The sequence below is a fragment of the Mastigoproctus giganteus genome, chromosome 4, assembly GCF_048544385.1.
Source record: "Mastigoproctus giganteus isolate SK-2022 chromosome 4, ASM4854438v1, whole genome shotgun sequence".
NCBI lineage: Eukaryota > Metazoa > Arthropoda > Arachnida > Uropygi > Thelyphonidae > Mastigoproctus > Mastigoproctus giganteus.
In genome coordinates, this window is record NC_143578.1 from 38,548,036 (window position 1) to 38,562,204 (window position 14,169).

The following is a 14,169-nucleotide window of genomic DNA, read 5'->3' on the forward strand; positions in this document are numbered from 1 at the left end:
AACCTTGAATCGCTGCAAGGGCACGAGACTACACTCTATCTGGGAATCAACTGTCCTGAAGCTCGACAAATCCTGGCAGCAAACTCGCACACATCCATGTATGCGCCAGAGCATGCACAACATTAGAATCTGTCTGTTATAATGCTGAAGAAAGGGTCCGTTTACCCTGAAAGCTCCATTTTTGGTCATTAAAATTTGTCACTGGATGTATACTGTATTGTTATTTTCTTTTAGCATTCTTATAGTTGTGTTGAATTAGAATCAGTCATGTGCATTTTAGGCCTAACAAATTATAATAAGATAAGGTATAATGTATCATTCACGGAGCAGTTACATTATTGAAGTGCTGTTTGTTGCAGTATACCAACCTCTTTCAGCAATTGCAAAAATCTTGGATATTTTTTATGGAAAAACTGATTATTAATATTAAGTTATTCTTTCTTTAAAAAGTAAGCAAAATAGGAAAAACAGACATAGAAAGTTCAATGAGTCTTAGTTCATTCACCTGAAAGTCATAAATTTTTATAATTAAAGTAAAATTTATTTAATGGCACAAAAGTGAATTTAATTTATAATTAAATTAACTTCTGTGCCATTTAAGTAATTTTTATCTAGTATTACTTTTCATTTGTTATCCTTTTTTGAAACTTTTCTGTATTTATATTTTTTACCAGATTGAGTCTGTAGAGTGGCCATTTGGAGATGTGGGTCAACAAAGTACAACTAAAGGACAGCTTCGTCATATTGCTGATTATTTAGCTCAGAAGCAGTTTGATTTGGTTATAAATCTTCCGATGCATAGCAGTGGAGCATGTCGAGTTTCATCCTTTCTTACACATGGTTACCAGACTAGAAGGATGGCTGTGGATTATGCCATTCCTTTGATGACAGATGTTAAATGTGCAAAGCTCTTAGTTGAGGTAAGTCTTCTTACCAGTGTTTCAGCTTATAAAAATGAGTTTTGAGGCCAGATGTTTTCATTGAGACTAACTACACTACTCGACAAAATGTTTTTCATGAATATTTTAATGTGAACAGTGTCACTGAAGGCAAATATTTGATATAATAGGCATCCTGACATGCAAATTCCAAGTATCCAACAGAAATCAATCTACCACCTTACAGAGCTGCACATTATGCAAATTATTCTTGCCTATAAAAATGCTGGTTGTGACCATATCACTTCACTCCTGTTTTTTTGGCTTGCTCAGTGGAATAGCCACATCTCCGCTACTCAGGATGGCAAGTCATCATCATTTAGATCAGTGGTCTCAAACTCAAATTGCATGCGGGCTGAATGCACAATCTGAAAGCAGCTGACGGGCCGGAATTTGTTTTTAACAAAATAAGAGTGAATATAAGCACCGTATTTACAACAAATACATAATTGAAATGTATTCGCAGGCTGTGCAAAATTGCTTCAGGGGCCGGATGCGGCCCGCCAGTTTGAGACCACTGGGTTAGATAATTCTTCGAGATGGCGAGCCATTGGATGACTTCAAACAGGCCAGATGGGGGTGGCATATTGTCTTAATGTGTCACACAGTGTCACCTTCGCACTACGGAAGCAATTTCAGGAGACAGGAACCATTACAAGAAGAGCTGGCTAAGGTCACCCAAGGGCCACATCAACCAGAAAAGACCACTATCTGGCACTAACAGCAAGACAGAGCCCTACAATGTCCTGTTATCAACTGTCTCTTGAGGTTGCTGCAGCCATAGGTGAAAGCATTTCTAAGTGGACTGGAACAATTTAAATGGACTCTACGTGAGGAAGCCAGTGGTTTGTATCCCATTAACCCCAAATTACTGCAGAGCTCATCAAAACTGTTGCCATGACCATGTGACTTGGAGTCCTGTTTTAGCCTACAAACAGATGTTATTCTACAATCTAGATGCTATTTCATCTAGACACAGCAAGGAATGTGGTACCATCCCTCCAACATCAGAAAAGGGGACACTTACAGTGGAGGTGGTGTTCTTGTGTGGGGCAAAATAATGATCAATAGCCACACCTCTCCATGTTTTTGATAGAGGGTACTGTAACTGTGCAAAGGTACCAAGAACAGATCCTTGAACCCTATGTGTGACTTTTTAGGGGTGAGGTTGCCCCAGATTTTCTTTTCATGCACGACAACACCACCACAATTGGAGCTGAACTGGTGGAGGAATATCTTGAAATTGAAGATATTCAACGACTGCCATGGCCAGCATGATCATTATATTTAAATCTGCTCAAACGTGTTGGATGCCTTTGGTCGTTGCATTGCACGCTAACAGGCAATTTCTTGATCACTTGGTGATCTAAGGCCATCACTGGTGGAAGAATGAGATTTGTTGCCACAGAATCTTAAAGGTGCTCTTATATCAAGAATGGTTCACTGCTGTCAGGCCTGTTTAGCCTTTGGAAGAAATCATGTGCTGCACTAATGTCATGTGACCATATTTTTTAGCATCTTGAATGTGACCTTTGTTTGGTAATTCTTATGCAACCCATATAAATGTCCCTTATACCTGTCCAAAGTTTCTTGCTGTCTCCTCATTTCATTGTTATTCTGTGGTATGCCACCGTACCAAATTTTGTCTCGTGTCATAGCAAGCTGCATGAGTTATACTATGTTTTTTATATGTTCTGTTAATTTTTTAGTGTGGTGATGTATAAACTGGAATATGCCTAACTTAATCCATTTTTTGGGACTATCCATGTATTGCAAGCATTCAAAATAGCTTTTGAACAGAAGGAGAAGGCATTAAATGAATAAAATTTTTGCAGGAAATTGTGGTATTAAATTAGTGAAGTGGGGGAGAATCTCCCTTGGAAGAAAAATACAAATCAAATCGTGGCCCAGTCAGCAAACAGGCATAATCCTCACGACTTCCCTGGCAAGTTGGATTAAGTTTGAGCTTTTTTTCTTCTTCTTTGAAAATATTCCAAGAACTGTACAATTCATTGATAATTCTCTACTCTAGGATGTGAAATTGCAATGCCCAGAAGGATGTGACAGATTCTGTTCTCAGTTGGAGAATTTTTTCTCTCAAAAAAGAGTGCATGGACCCCTCCTGTATCTAGTAAACCCTCATAGTTTACAATACATGCTTCTACATATTAAGGCAAAGAGTTATACAGTTGACAGTGGCATTAAGTGGAGCATTCTGCCATTATTTTTTGGTTGGTCGAGATGACTATAGTGGGGAATTTTTTCCTTCTTTCCTTCCCTTGCATAGTTTGTCCCCGTGCCCACCAAATACGGAGGATGCGGAAAGGTCAGAGAATGACCACTGCATATCCCCGGAGCAATATGGCCTTAGTTGCTAATGCTCCTAAAAACCAGATAACAAACAAGCATAGTTTGTCTTTATCCAAGAGAACCAATTAATCTGCTCAGATCTTTTGCAAAGAAAGGTTGAAATGGACAATGGGGCTGCATTTGTCTCATATTAAATTTCCTGTTGTACTATTGTTGCACAGCTGTAACTTTTTTAATTATGAAGTACAGTTCCCTCTTCATGGAAAGGTGGTAGATGGAGTTAATTTTTTTTTTATTAAAACTGGAACTTACAAAAAGTGAATATACTTAACATTAAATTCTTCCTTTTATATTTGTTTCTCAGTTTCAGCTTACTGTGATTATTAAGGAAAATGAAAAGTTTGCTTACATTAGCCAATATCTTAAATTATATTATCAGTTAGCCTTTAAAGTACAGTGAACAGCAAATTTAACTTTTTTTTCCCTTGTATAAAATTAGATGATTATTCTTTTTGATTTTTAATGCCGATTTCAAAAATTACTTCAGTACATTTCCGATACATCAACATATTACTATTTTTAAAAATTTTATCAGTGATTTTGTACTAGCAGTCAATATTTGCATGTGTCCTTCATTGATAACTAATAGCAATCTAATAGATTGCTGTTTTCTACCTTCTTGGTTATGTTTTTAAAATACTGCAGATTGTTGTTTGTTGCTGAGATTTCTTATATTTGCTGAAATTTCAAAAATTTTCTGAAAGTCTAAATGTGTATGCAAAAAAATCCATTTTTAATTGCATTACATTACCCTTTGGTTTCCAGCAGCTCTCTAATCTCATATAGTGTACAGATTTTTAATTCACATTATTAGAAGTTATTAAAATTTGCTTTTAAATGCTTCCCATGCAATTTTCCCATTTCCAGACAGGACTTCATCAGAGTCTAATGGTTTTTATGAAGTCCTTCATGGGTATTAGTAGTTATTAGTTCTCTAATTTATGATCCCACAAAAATTTCTTCTTTTAATTTTGTATTGCATTTGGAACTACTTAGGGTGGTGAAGACTAATATGACCATTGGGGAACAACCAAAACATTCATGAATGTATCTTATCAGTAACAGTGTTTGGGTATCCCATGGTTATTAGGCAGTATAATGCCCATTTTACTTAAATATAAATACAATATACATACAGTAAACTCCCATTATAACACTCTTACTTTTAGCACTCTTTTCTTCTGGTTCTGTGATCAAGTCTGTCAGGTTTGGGGGGGATCTCACTTATAATGTTCTTTAGGAACTACCCCTTTTGAAAGTGCTATAACAGGAGTTTACTGTATTGTTTTAGTTATAACTTTATTTCCACTCGTGTGTGTTATATTTAGGAAAAGTTCCATTCATTTTGTATGTTTTTCTCTGTTTGGTTTATGAAAATATGCTTAAACATTTGTTAATCTGGTAAGCAATCAAATTTGGTTCTTTTCATATCAATTGATATCTTGGATTATCTTGTAAATAACAAAAATAGTTACATGGTAATTTCACTTTCTGTTCTATTCTTTTTTACTCTGTGGTGTTTCTCCATCGGATGTTTCTAATTCTGACACTGTGGATCATTGGGCTTTATGGAACTGGGAAATTGCTGCTCTTCCAACAATAGACTGTGTATCTCAGTAACATGTCCATGTCCATTTCACCCGGAACCCTGATACTAAAGGTAGCTGGTTTGATAGCATATATGGTCAGTTGTAAACAGCCTCCGCAGCCGAGTGGGCAGGAGCGGGAGTGCAGTAGCACACGCTCTTTGAGTAGACAAGGTTCAAGCCCCTGACTGCTGCATACGGTCGATCTGCCAACCCGCACTGGACCAGTGTGGCACATTATGTCCATTTCCCTCAGCATGAAAAGTTGAGGAGGCTTCCATCCTGCAGTGGGTTGATAATGGCTGCACTTTACTTTTTTTTTTTTATGGTCAGTTGTACCTGTTGATTGTTCAAATCTGTAGCTGCCACAAAAAATGCATTACTCTGGTGCTTGTTATTTTATTGGCTGCCATAAATAGTTATAATGAACAAGAAGTAAACGTCTTGTCACTGGATAGCTGTAAGAGGATATGAAAATAAACTCATTTGCCATTTTTGTTCCCTTAAAATAGTTATCCAGAAAATTTTATTTTAGGAATAAATTCTTATAGTGCATTAATGGAATTACCTGAGCATTTATTGTGACTTCCAGTGGAGATATTTCCCTCCTGAATATAGGTTCAGATCATTCTAAAGTATCCCATGAAGAATAGTTATACCTTTTTGTTTTGTATGGTCTGCTTTAAAATTATGATAAATGACATTTTTCTGTGATTTGCATGAAATTTCAGCTGAGCTGTTTTCATGACGAATTTATGAATATTATGAATAACTATTGAAATTATATTATAATGGAATATATTTGTGTATATTATAGCAAGATAATAAAAAATATCTTAATTTTTTTAATAAAATCATAATTATTGCAATTACAAAAAGGTGTGAAGTGTGCACACACACACACACACACACACACACACACACACACACACACACACACACACACACACACAGAATACATATAATGAATGACTTATTTTGTCCTGATCTAGGCTTTGAGAAAAGTAGGTGTATCTCCAGTCATGAAAACGCATATTGACTGTTTCACTTCTCGTCAGATAGTTCGTTTACCTGGTTTAATTGATGTACATGTTCACCTGAGAGAGCCAGGTGCAACTCATAAAGAAGACTTTGCATCAGGAACTGCTGCTGCTTTAGCTGGAGGTATTACTCTTGTCTGTGCAATGCCAAATACCAGTCCTCCAGTTGTTGATAAGGAGAGTTTATCTCGTGCTCAACAGGTAAGTTTTAATAGTCACTTTTTTTTTTTTTTGTTCGATTACAAACACATCTGGATATCATCATTCTTCTTTCTTGCTTTCTTGGTGATTCCCTTCTGACTCTCTCTCTCTCTCTCAAGGTAACATGGGATTTTTTTTTTTTTCCCTTTTTGGTTAGTGCAGCATAAGCCTCAGGCTTCCTTGCACCTTATGGCTAATAATAATAATAATAAGTACTTTGCTTCTTGTGATTAATACTGCAAGTGCAAAAAGGGCTCCATAATAGTATAATGATTTTGTTTTTGTTTTAATGGCAGTTTTTGACAAATGAACATTGTATTCTTCAGCCAAACAGTAAAACCACTAATTTGAACTGGCTTTTTTTTTTTTTTTTTTTTTTTTTTTTAAGTATACAGTAAACCCCCGCTATTCATGGTATCTGTATTCGCGGTCGCTGATTTAATATAAAATGAAACCTAAAAAAATGTGAATTTTAAAGCGCCGTGAACATTTTCCGCCATAAAAAAAAACATGGGCGTTGCTAAAATTATCTTCACCGGTCAAAACAGCGCTCGGTGGGTGGGGGGAGAGGGGTCACAAAATCGCGGGCGTGGATGTTTCTCGTTAATCCTTATTCAATGTGTTATGCTCTTGTCATGGAAGGTTTCGTCATTTGCTTTTAATTTATATGCTTATAAATTGAATAAATTTATCAATTTATATGATACGAAAGTGATAAATCTACCGTTTTGCGATGTAAAACAGACTTTTTCGAGTGTGTTAATGGAAGAAAGTGACTTTATTGTGGACAAGTTCTTTCTAACCCGTACAAAAATATGGCTACGAATAACAAGGGAAATGTGAAAAGATCAAAGAAGGTGATGACATTAGCGAATAAAATTGAGTTATTAGATAAAATTTCTAATGGTGAAAGTGTCTCCTCAGTGGCAAAACATTATAAAATCAATGAGTCAACGATACGATCAATCAAGAAATCGGAAGAAAAAATCCGACGTAGTGTCCGTGAAAACGCGCTAATTGCTTCAAAAATTTGCTCTGTAACTCGTGATGTTAAATTAGAAAAAATGGAAAAGGCTTTAAATCTGTGGATAGAAGACCGAACTCAAAATAAAATTCCGTTAAGTTCACTTATCATTCGTGAAAAGGCAAAACTCCTTTATCAACACTTTAGCGAAACTGGTGATAGCACTGGCGGGATAAGTTTTTTAGCTAGGAAAGGCGCTGGTTTGAAAGATTTGTTTGAAATTTCTAATAAATATTACATTTAATATTAAATAGTTTCTTATTTTCATTTCGATGTCATATTATGAAGGTACATATAATACATACATAGACAAAATTTTAGACTAGTTTTTCTTATATATTTCATACTTTGGAACGGAACCCTTTATTACTATGGGAGCCATAACTCAGTATTCGCGGCATTTCTCAGGAATGTAACCCCCGTGAATAGCGGGGGTTTACTGTATATTTTATTTATGCAGAATGTTGATTTTTCCTAAACAATAATTTAAAAATACATTTTGGAAATTCTTCCAGAATGGTTTCAGAATCATTTTGTGAAATAAGTAAAACTATACAAATTGAAAAATTGAATACAAATGACATCAAGACATTTTTTATTATTGGATATGCCTCTGATTATCCCTTCTGTTGGAATTTTATAAAGCCACAATAGCAGTATTAACTGCCTTACTGCCGAAATACCACAGCCCTCATACAACTTGCAAATCAGGGAATCATACTGACTTGTAAATATTTATGTTCAAAGGAAACTGTGGAAGAGTATTTATCTTATTAGTGCGTGTGTGTTGTCAATTCTAACAAGAGGAGAAAAGAGTGAACAATATTAAAAAATATAACATAAAAGTACCACAGTCGAACTTGGTTATAACAAGCACGAAAATGGAAATAACGAGATCATGGCTCTAATCAGCAAAAAGCCATAATGATTTTAATTTACATGTATTCCCATACAATCGCTCACTGTTATAATGCGCGTACTACATGGGTATACTGTACAAATTTTGATAACTATGCAAACATTCTTAATTCTTTGGATAGTCGAAAAAATCAATTCTTGGAATAGACAAAAAGGAATAGGGCAACTTAGCTTTTATGACCACTTTCATCGGATTAGTGGCTGGTTTATGACATTGCCCTTTGAGATGGGGGGCTTTACAATGGTGCATTGGCGTTCCACTTGTCGCATTACCCTATTTACAGAGTGTCTTGTATTCACTGAACCATAAATTTATTTTGGAACTTCTTAGAATTTTGGAAACGGGACTTCTAAGAACTTTGTATGCAGATCACTTTACTGTCATTTTAAAGTAAAATCAGTTAGAAACAAACCCTTCCTTCGGAAACATGTCTACTAACAAAAGAAAGTGTCTTTCAATTTGTGAAAAAGTCGAAATTATTCATGAGTTAGAACGTGGTGCAAAAAATGTTGAAGTGTGTAAGAAGTTTTCTTTGTCCTCTTCAACAGTAGCGCATTGTGGAAGAATAAACATGTTTACAGAACAGCACCAGAAAAGAACATAACCAGAAAAGGGGGGAAAAAATTGGGCATTGCTTCAGTGGTTCACTATACAAAGAAGTGCTAGATTTTCAATAGACGGTCCAATCTTGAAGGCTCAAGCAGAAAAATTTGCTAAGCAATTTGAACGCAATGATTTTGTATGTAACAACTGCTGGCTGAATCGATTTAAAAACCAGAATAACATCATTTATGCAAGTGGAGAATCTCAATCTGCAGATCTGATAGTGGCAAATGAATGAATTGACCATGTTTGGGCAGAAATCGGGAAAGATTTCAATGGCAAAGACACCTACAACACTGGCAAAACAGGACTTTTTTTATAAATTGACACCTGACGATACATTTAAATTCAAAGGGGAGAAATGTGTTGGTAAAAAAAAAATCAGACTCGCTTGACGGTGCTCTCGTATGCAAATATGACAGGAACTGATAAAAAAAAACTTTATCGGAAAATCTTTAAAACCTTGGCGTTTCAAAAATGTAAGGAAACTTCCTGTGGGTTACACTGCGAACAAGAAAGCTTGGGTGACTTCAGATATTTTTTGGCAATACATAAATGATTGGAATAAAGGAGCTATTGAAAAAGAAGAAAAATATTTTATTGTTAATTTATAACTGTCCTGCATATCCTCAGTTTCAAAATTTATCCAACATTAAGCTAGTGTTTCTGCCTCCTGATGTGACATCAATTTTAAACCAATGGACATAGGTGTAATCAAGAGTTTGAAAAGATTTTATCAAATATTTATAGTTCTACATCTAATCAGTCAAAGAGAACAGAAGCTTACCAAGTCTATATTGATACTGGATGCTATAAATTATTGAATGATGCATGGAACAACGTTACTTCGACAACCATATCGAATTGTTTCAAGAAATCAAAATTAAATTCAAATGAAATTTCAATTATAGATGAAGATGGTGGAAACGAAGAAAACAACTTGCCATTATATAAAAACGTAGGTTTTAATAATAACATCGATGAATTTGTATGAGTCGATGACAACTTGTTAACTAGTGGTCTTCCTACAGAGAGTGACATTGTAGATGCTATGCTCAATAAAGATGATGATTGTGATGATGACAAGTGAAAGTGAATCAAAATCAGTGCCGACAATCTCCCAAGCTCAAGGCGCAGTAGACACATTAGTCAATTTTTTTGAAATGCGTTGAGTGTTTTAAGGGGAAACTTGAGAGATATCAAAGTGGAATCTTTAAAACAAACATCAATTTTAAGATTCATAAATAAAGACTAATTGAAATCATGTTTATTATTAATTAATATTGTTTTTAATTATGGAGAAATAAATTGTGTTTAGTATTAAGTGTATTGTTTAAAATTACAGACAAATAAATTGTTTAATATTAAGTGTATTGTAGTTTATACAAGCACAAATACAAATAATATGTATGTACAGTAGACTCTCGATTTTTCGGGATAGATGGTAAAAAACAAATCCTGGTTAATACAAAAATGCAAAAGTCCCCGACATACGTAAGGGATATGTTCCAGGACTTCTTACTTCGTCGAGTGTTATGTAACTTGGGAATGACTAATAACATATGGCTACTATATTATTATTGACAAATCTGAATTCCGTGCAATACTTGTTAATGCTTGGCCATTTTCATACATCCTTATTAGTTTAATTTTCTGATCCAAATCGATGGCTTTCCTTTTGTTGGTAAATTTACTAGTGGTGCTCTCACTTATTCTCTTAGTTCGCAGCATGATAACGGTCAAAACGAAATTTTCTGAAAAGAACTTCACAGGGTTAAGAGGGAAATTCCGTACATCTGGATAAGTTTTGATGAAAACCGATAAGGAGCCGGGGGGTTCTGTGAAAGACTTGCTCATTTAAATGTGGTAGAACTATACATTGATGTTTTTGCGCCGAATGGACAACCTGCAGTGATTTAAAATCTATACAGCATATAGTGATACAGCAATAATAAATGTTTTATTTTTTCTCTGTTCTGATTTGTCATAGTTCTGTTTTGTCACAGTTCTGTTTCTTCGCTATTCTGTTCTGTTCTGTTTCTTCATATTGTGTTCTTTCATGGAACCGGGGAAAACACTATTATCACCTCACGCGAACTCACATTTTACTAAAGCACATTTCTGGAGGTCGCTGCATTTAAACAAGTTGCACCTTCCGGGTTACTGGGCTTTTCTGTCCTTGCATCTAATTATAAATGGGTAGTAAACTCGATCTTATTGCATTTGCGATAATACCAATAGCTGGAATTGTGTGGGATTTTATGTTATTATGGTGAAATGTGTCCCCTTCACTGAAATCTTCAGTCATTAAAAAAAAAAAACCCCATAAATTAATTGTAAGAACCTTCTCTTCTTTCCTATTTTTTGTGTGTTACTCCATATCTCACTTGTGCAATTTCTGCATGCCATGATCTTCGTTGATTGCTTGTTTTATTTATTTATTTTTGTTTGAAATTTTACAATCCTAAAAAAAAATTGAGCAAAAAAAATTTTACGTAAATCCGTAATTGAGTAAATTGGGGACTTACTGTATCAAAAAATGTTCAGCAACCTACGTAAAAAATATGGCGGGCGATAAATAAAAAATGAAAAAACTTACCACGTCCCTTTTTTTGTTGGTCCCTTGATGCTCATTATAACCAGGTTAGCATTAGTAGAGGCATATGATGCAAGAAAGCAAGCTTATTCAGCATCAGCCAAAAAAAAAAAAAAAAAAACAGACCACTCCCATTTCACCCCTCCGTTCGCTCGAAATACCTGTCCAGTTGAGCCTTAAATTTGTTTAGGCTATCAACTTCAACAACAAGTGATGGAAGTCGGTTCCACCAACCAACCACCCACTGGCCAAAAGGCAAATTTCCGCACATCTATCCGACATCCGTCCTTCCTCAATTTGAATTTATGCCCTCTGAGCTGATTATTCTGAGCAAGAGGAAGAATCCCATCAGCATTGAGCATGCTCAAACCATTCAAAGCCTTATACACCTCTATCAGATCACCTCGCCGGTGCCTAGTCTCCAGACTCTGTAATTTGCAAAACTTAAGCCTTTCTTCGTAAGAGCAACCCTTTGTTCCATTCACTAATCTTGTTGCCCTTCTCTGTACCCATTCCAGCAGCTCTACATCCTTCTTGAAATGAGGCTTCCAGACCTGTATACAGTACTCAAGATGTGGCCTAACCATTGCCTTATACAAGGGAATAATCACCTCCTTATCCCTGCTAGAAAATTTCCTGTATATCATTGACAAGACACCATGAGCTACTCTTGCAGCTCGTCTGCACTGCTCAGAGAACTTCATATCTGCCTGCACAATTACCCCCAGGTCCTTTTCATTCTCCACCACTGTCAGTGTAGTACCGCAGAGTTGATACATTGCTCTGGGGTTACTGTTTCCCATATGTAGTACTTTACATTTGTCAATGTTAAACTTCATTTGCCACCTCTCAGCCCATCTGTTCAACCTTTCCAGATCCTGTTGCAGCAGCATAGCGTCAGTGGTGTCCTTAACAACCCTGCCAACCTTTGTATCATCTGCAAATTTGGACATTAAACTTGATATCCCATCATCAGTATCATTCATAAACACCGAAAACAACAACGGACCCAACACTGAACCCTGAGGAACTCCACTAATAACATTAGTCCACGTTGAGCAGTGTCCATTGATTTCCACTCTGTCTTCTGCCACTCAACCATCCCCTTATCCATAGCAGCAATTTGCCTCCAATGCCACACTGCTCCAATTTGTGCAGCAGTCTTCCATGTGCAACAGTATCAAAAGCCTTTCTAAGATCCAAATATATAATATCAAAGTTATTCCCTGCATCCAGTTCTTTTGTGAACTGTATTTACAAGTTGAACTTGGTTATAATGAGAAATGAAGGTAGAGTTCATTGTTAAGTGTGTGGAAAAGGCCAAAAATTTTGTTCTTTTTATTTAGATGAAATCAAAGGTGAAGAGTTTCAAAATATATTACACAAAAGTGGTGGATATTAGTTGGATATTAATTAGGTATGTAATGTAAGGATGTGGCTAGAATGGAATGATCTTGGGATGTTTCAAGGGGAGAAATCTGTATCTGGAGTGGAAAGTGAAGAATTTTTTCTGGGAATAATTCTGACATTTAAATCGAGTAAAGACATGCATCATAGGTAAGTTTGATGCTGCAGATAGACTGGCTGCACTATGTAAAATTGGGTGCAGAATGTTTAACTGAAATTATGCAGCAACTGTGACAATGGATTGACTGAAATCTGGAAAAATTATTTCATCATGTATGAAAACATTAACCAAATTGGGATAAATATCAACACTTTTGTTCTTATTGATTGCAATATTAAAGAGAATTCATTCCTGTGAAGGAATTTTACTGAACATCAAATTTATTATGATTTATGAGCTTGCTCAGTTAGATGTCAAACAAGTTCTGAACATCCATCCTACCATATTTTGAATTTTTGATTTTTATATTATAGCCTTTAGTCAAACTGTTTACAAAAATGTATCTTTATCTATTGATACATTTTGGATGTGGCTGTAGTAGGACAAGTACTGCTTCACTAGAAGTCTCACTTGGTAATTGTCACTGGATCATCTAATGCTAGATGATCTAACAGTCTGCTGAATGTGTGCATAAAACAACTTCCTGCAAAACTTAACTTCTGTACCTTGTACCCATTTCCCTTGATGAGAACTTCCACTGATTTACTCACACTGTTGGTCATGTTGGACACTAGAAGGCTGCAGAGAACTAAGAACTGTGGTTACGTCATGTTCTTCAAATGCTCTCTGATCTCTTTTGCCAACTTTGAATGTAAAATCCACCCCTCCAACCCTAATTAGGGTTTCAGTTTTGTAACCAATTTCTGCTGTAATTCTTGTTTTTGACGTTTCCTGCTGCACAGGAGGGAAAAGGGTTGGCTTCTTAGGATTATGTGGTACACAGTGATTTGCTGTTTTTCACGACCACTGAATAATCAAACAAAAAAAAAGTTTATCATTTAGATAAATTCTATATAAGATCAATTCTTGTGGCTTTTAGTTATTAATTTTTTTTTATACTCATGAATTTTGTATATATCATACTCCTGTAATTGTCCATGTCATTCTTTTCTCATTTAGGTTTTTCTTTAATTACACGAGCCATGCACCCCTGTCTTATTAATAAGTAATCTTTTATGTAACCATTAAGAAGTCTTGGTTTTTTTGAATTCACGTTTTTCATTCCTTTTTGGTTGTGATTTTGGAGGAACAGCTCTTGGGCAACAGCCTTAAATACAGTCCATTCCGGTTATTTGGGACACATCGGGACCAGTGCATTTTGGCCCGATTAAGCGGCTGCCTCAATTATCCGAAGTTTCACATAAATAGTTAAAAATACAATGTACCCCCCCTTTACAATTTGTTCACTGCACAATCAAATCGTGTTACGATGGAGTCACCATAGTAAAGTACCGTTCGCTATAAGATGTGCAGTAAGCGCTGGT

General features: G+C 35.6%; 1 protein-coding gene across 1 annotated transcript in view; it reads left to right on the forward strand.

Moving 5' to 3' along the window:
• r (carbamoyl-phosphate synthetase 2, aspartate transcarbamylase, and dihydroorotase rudimentary) overlaps nucleotides 1–14,169 on the forward strand; it is a 353,839-nt gene that overhangs the window by 238,726 nt on the left and 100,944 nt on the right. Inside the window, exons 29-30 of the mRNA XM_090372656.1 lie at nucleotides 675–920; nucleotides 5,887–6,135. Coding sequence (XP_090228782.1) covers nucleotides 675–920; nucleotides 5,887–6,135 — 495 coding nt within the window. The remainder of the gene's footprint in view (nucleotides 1–674; nucleotides 921–5,886; nucleotides 6,136–14,169) is intronic.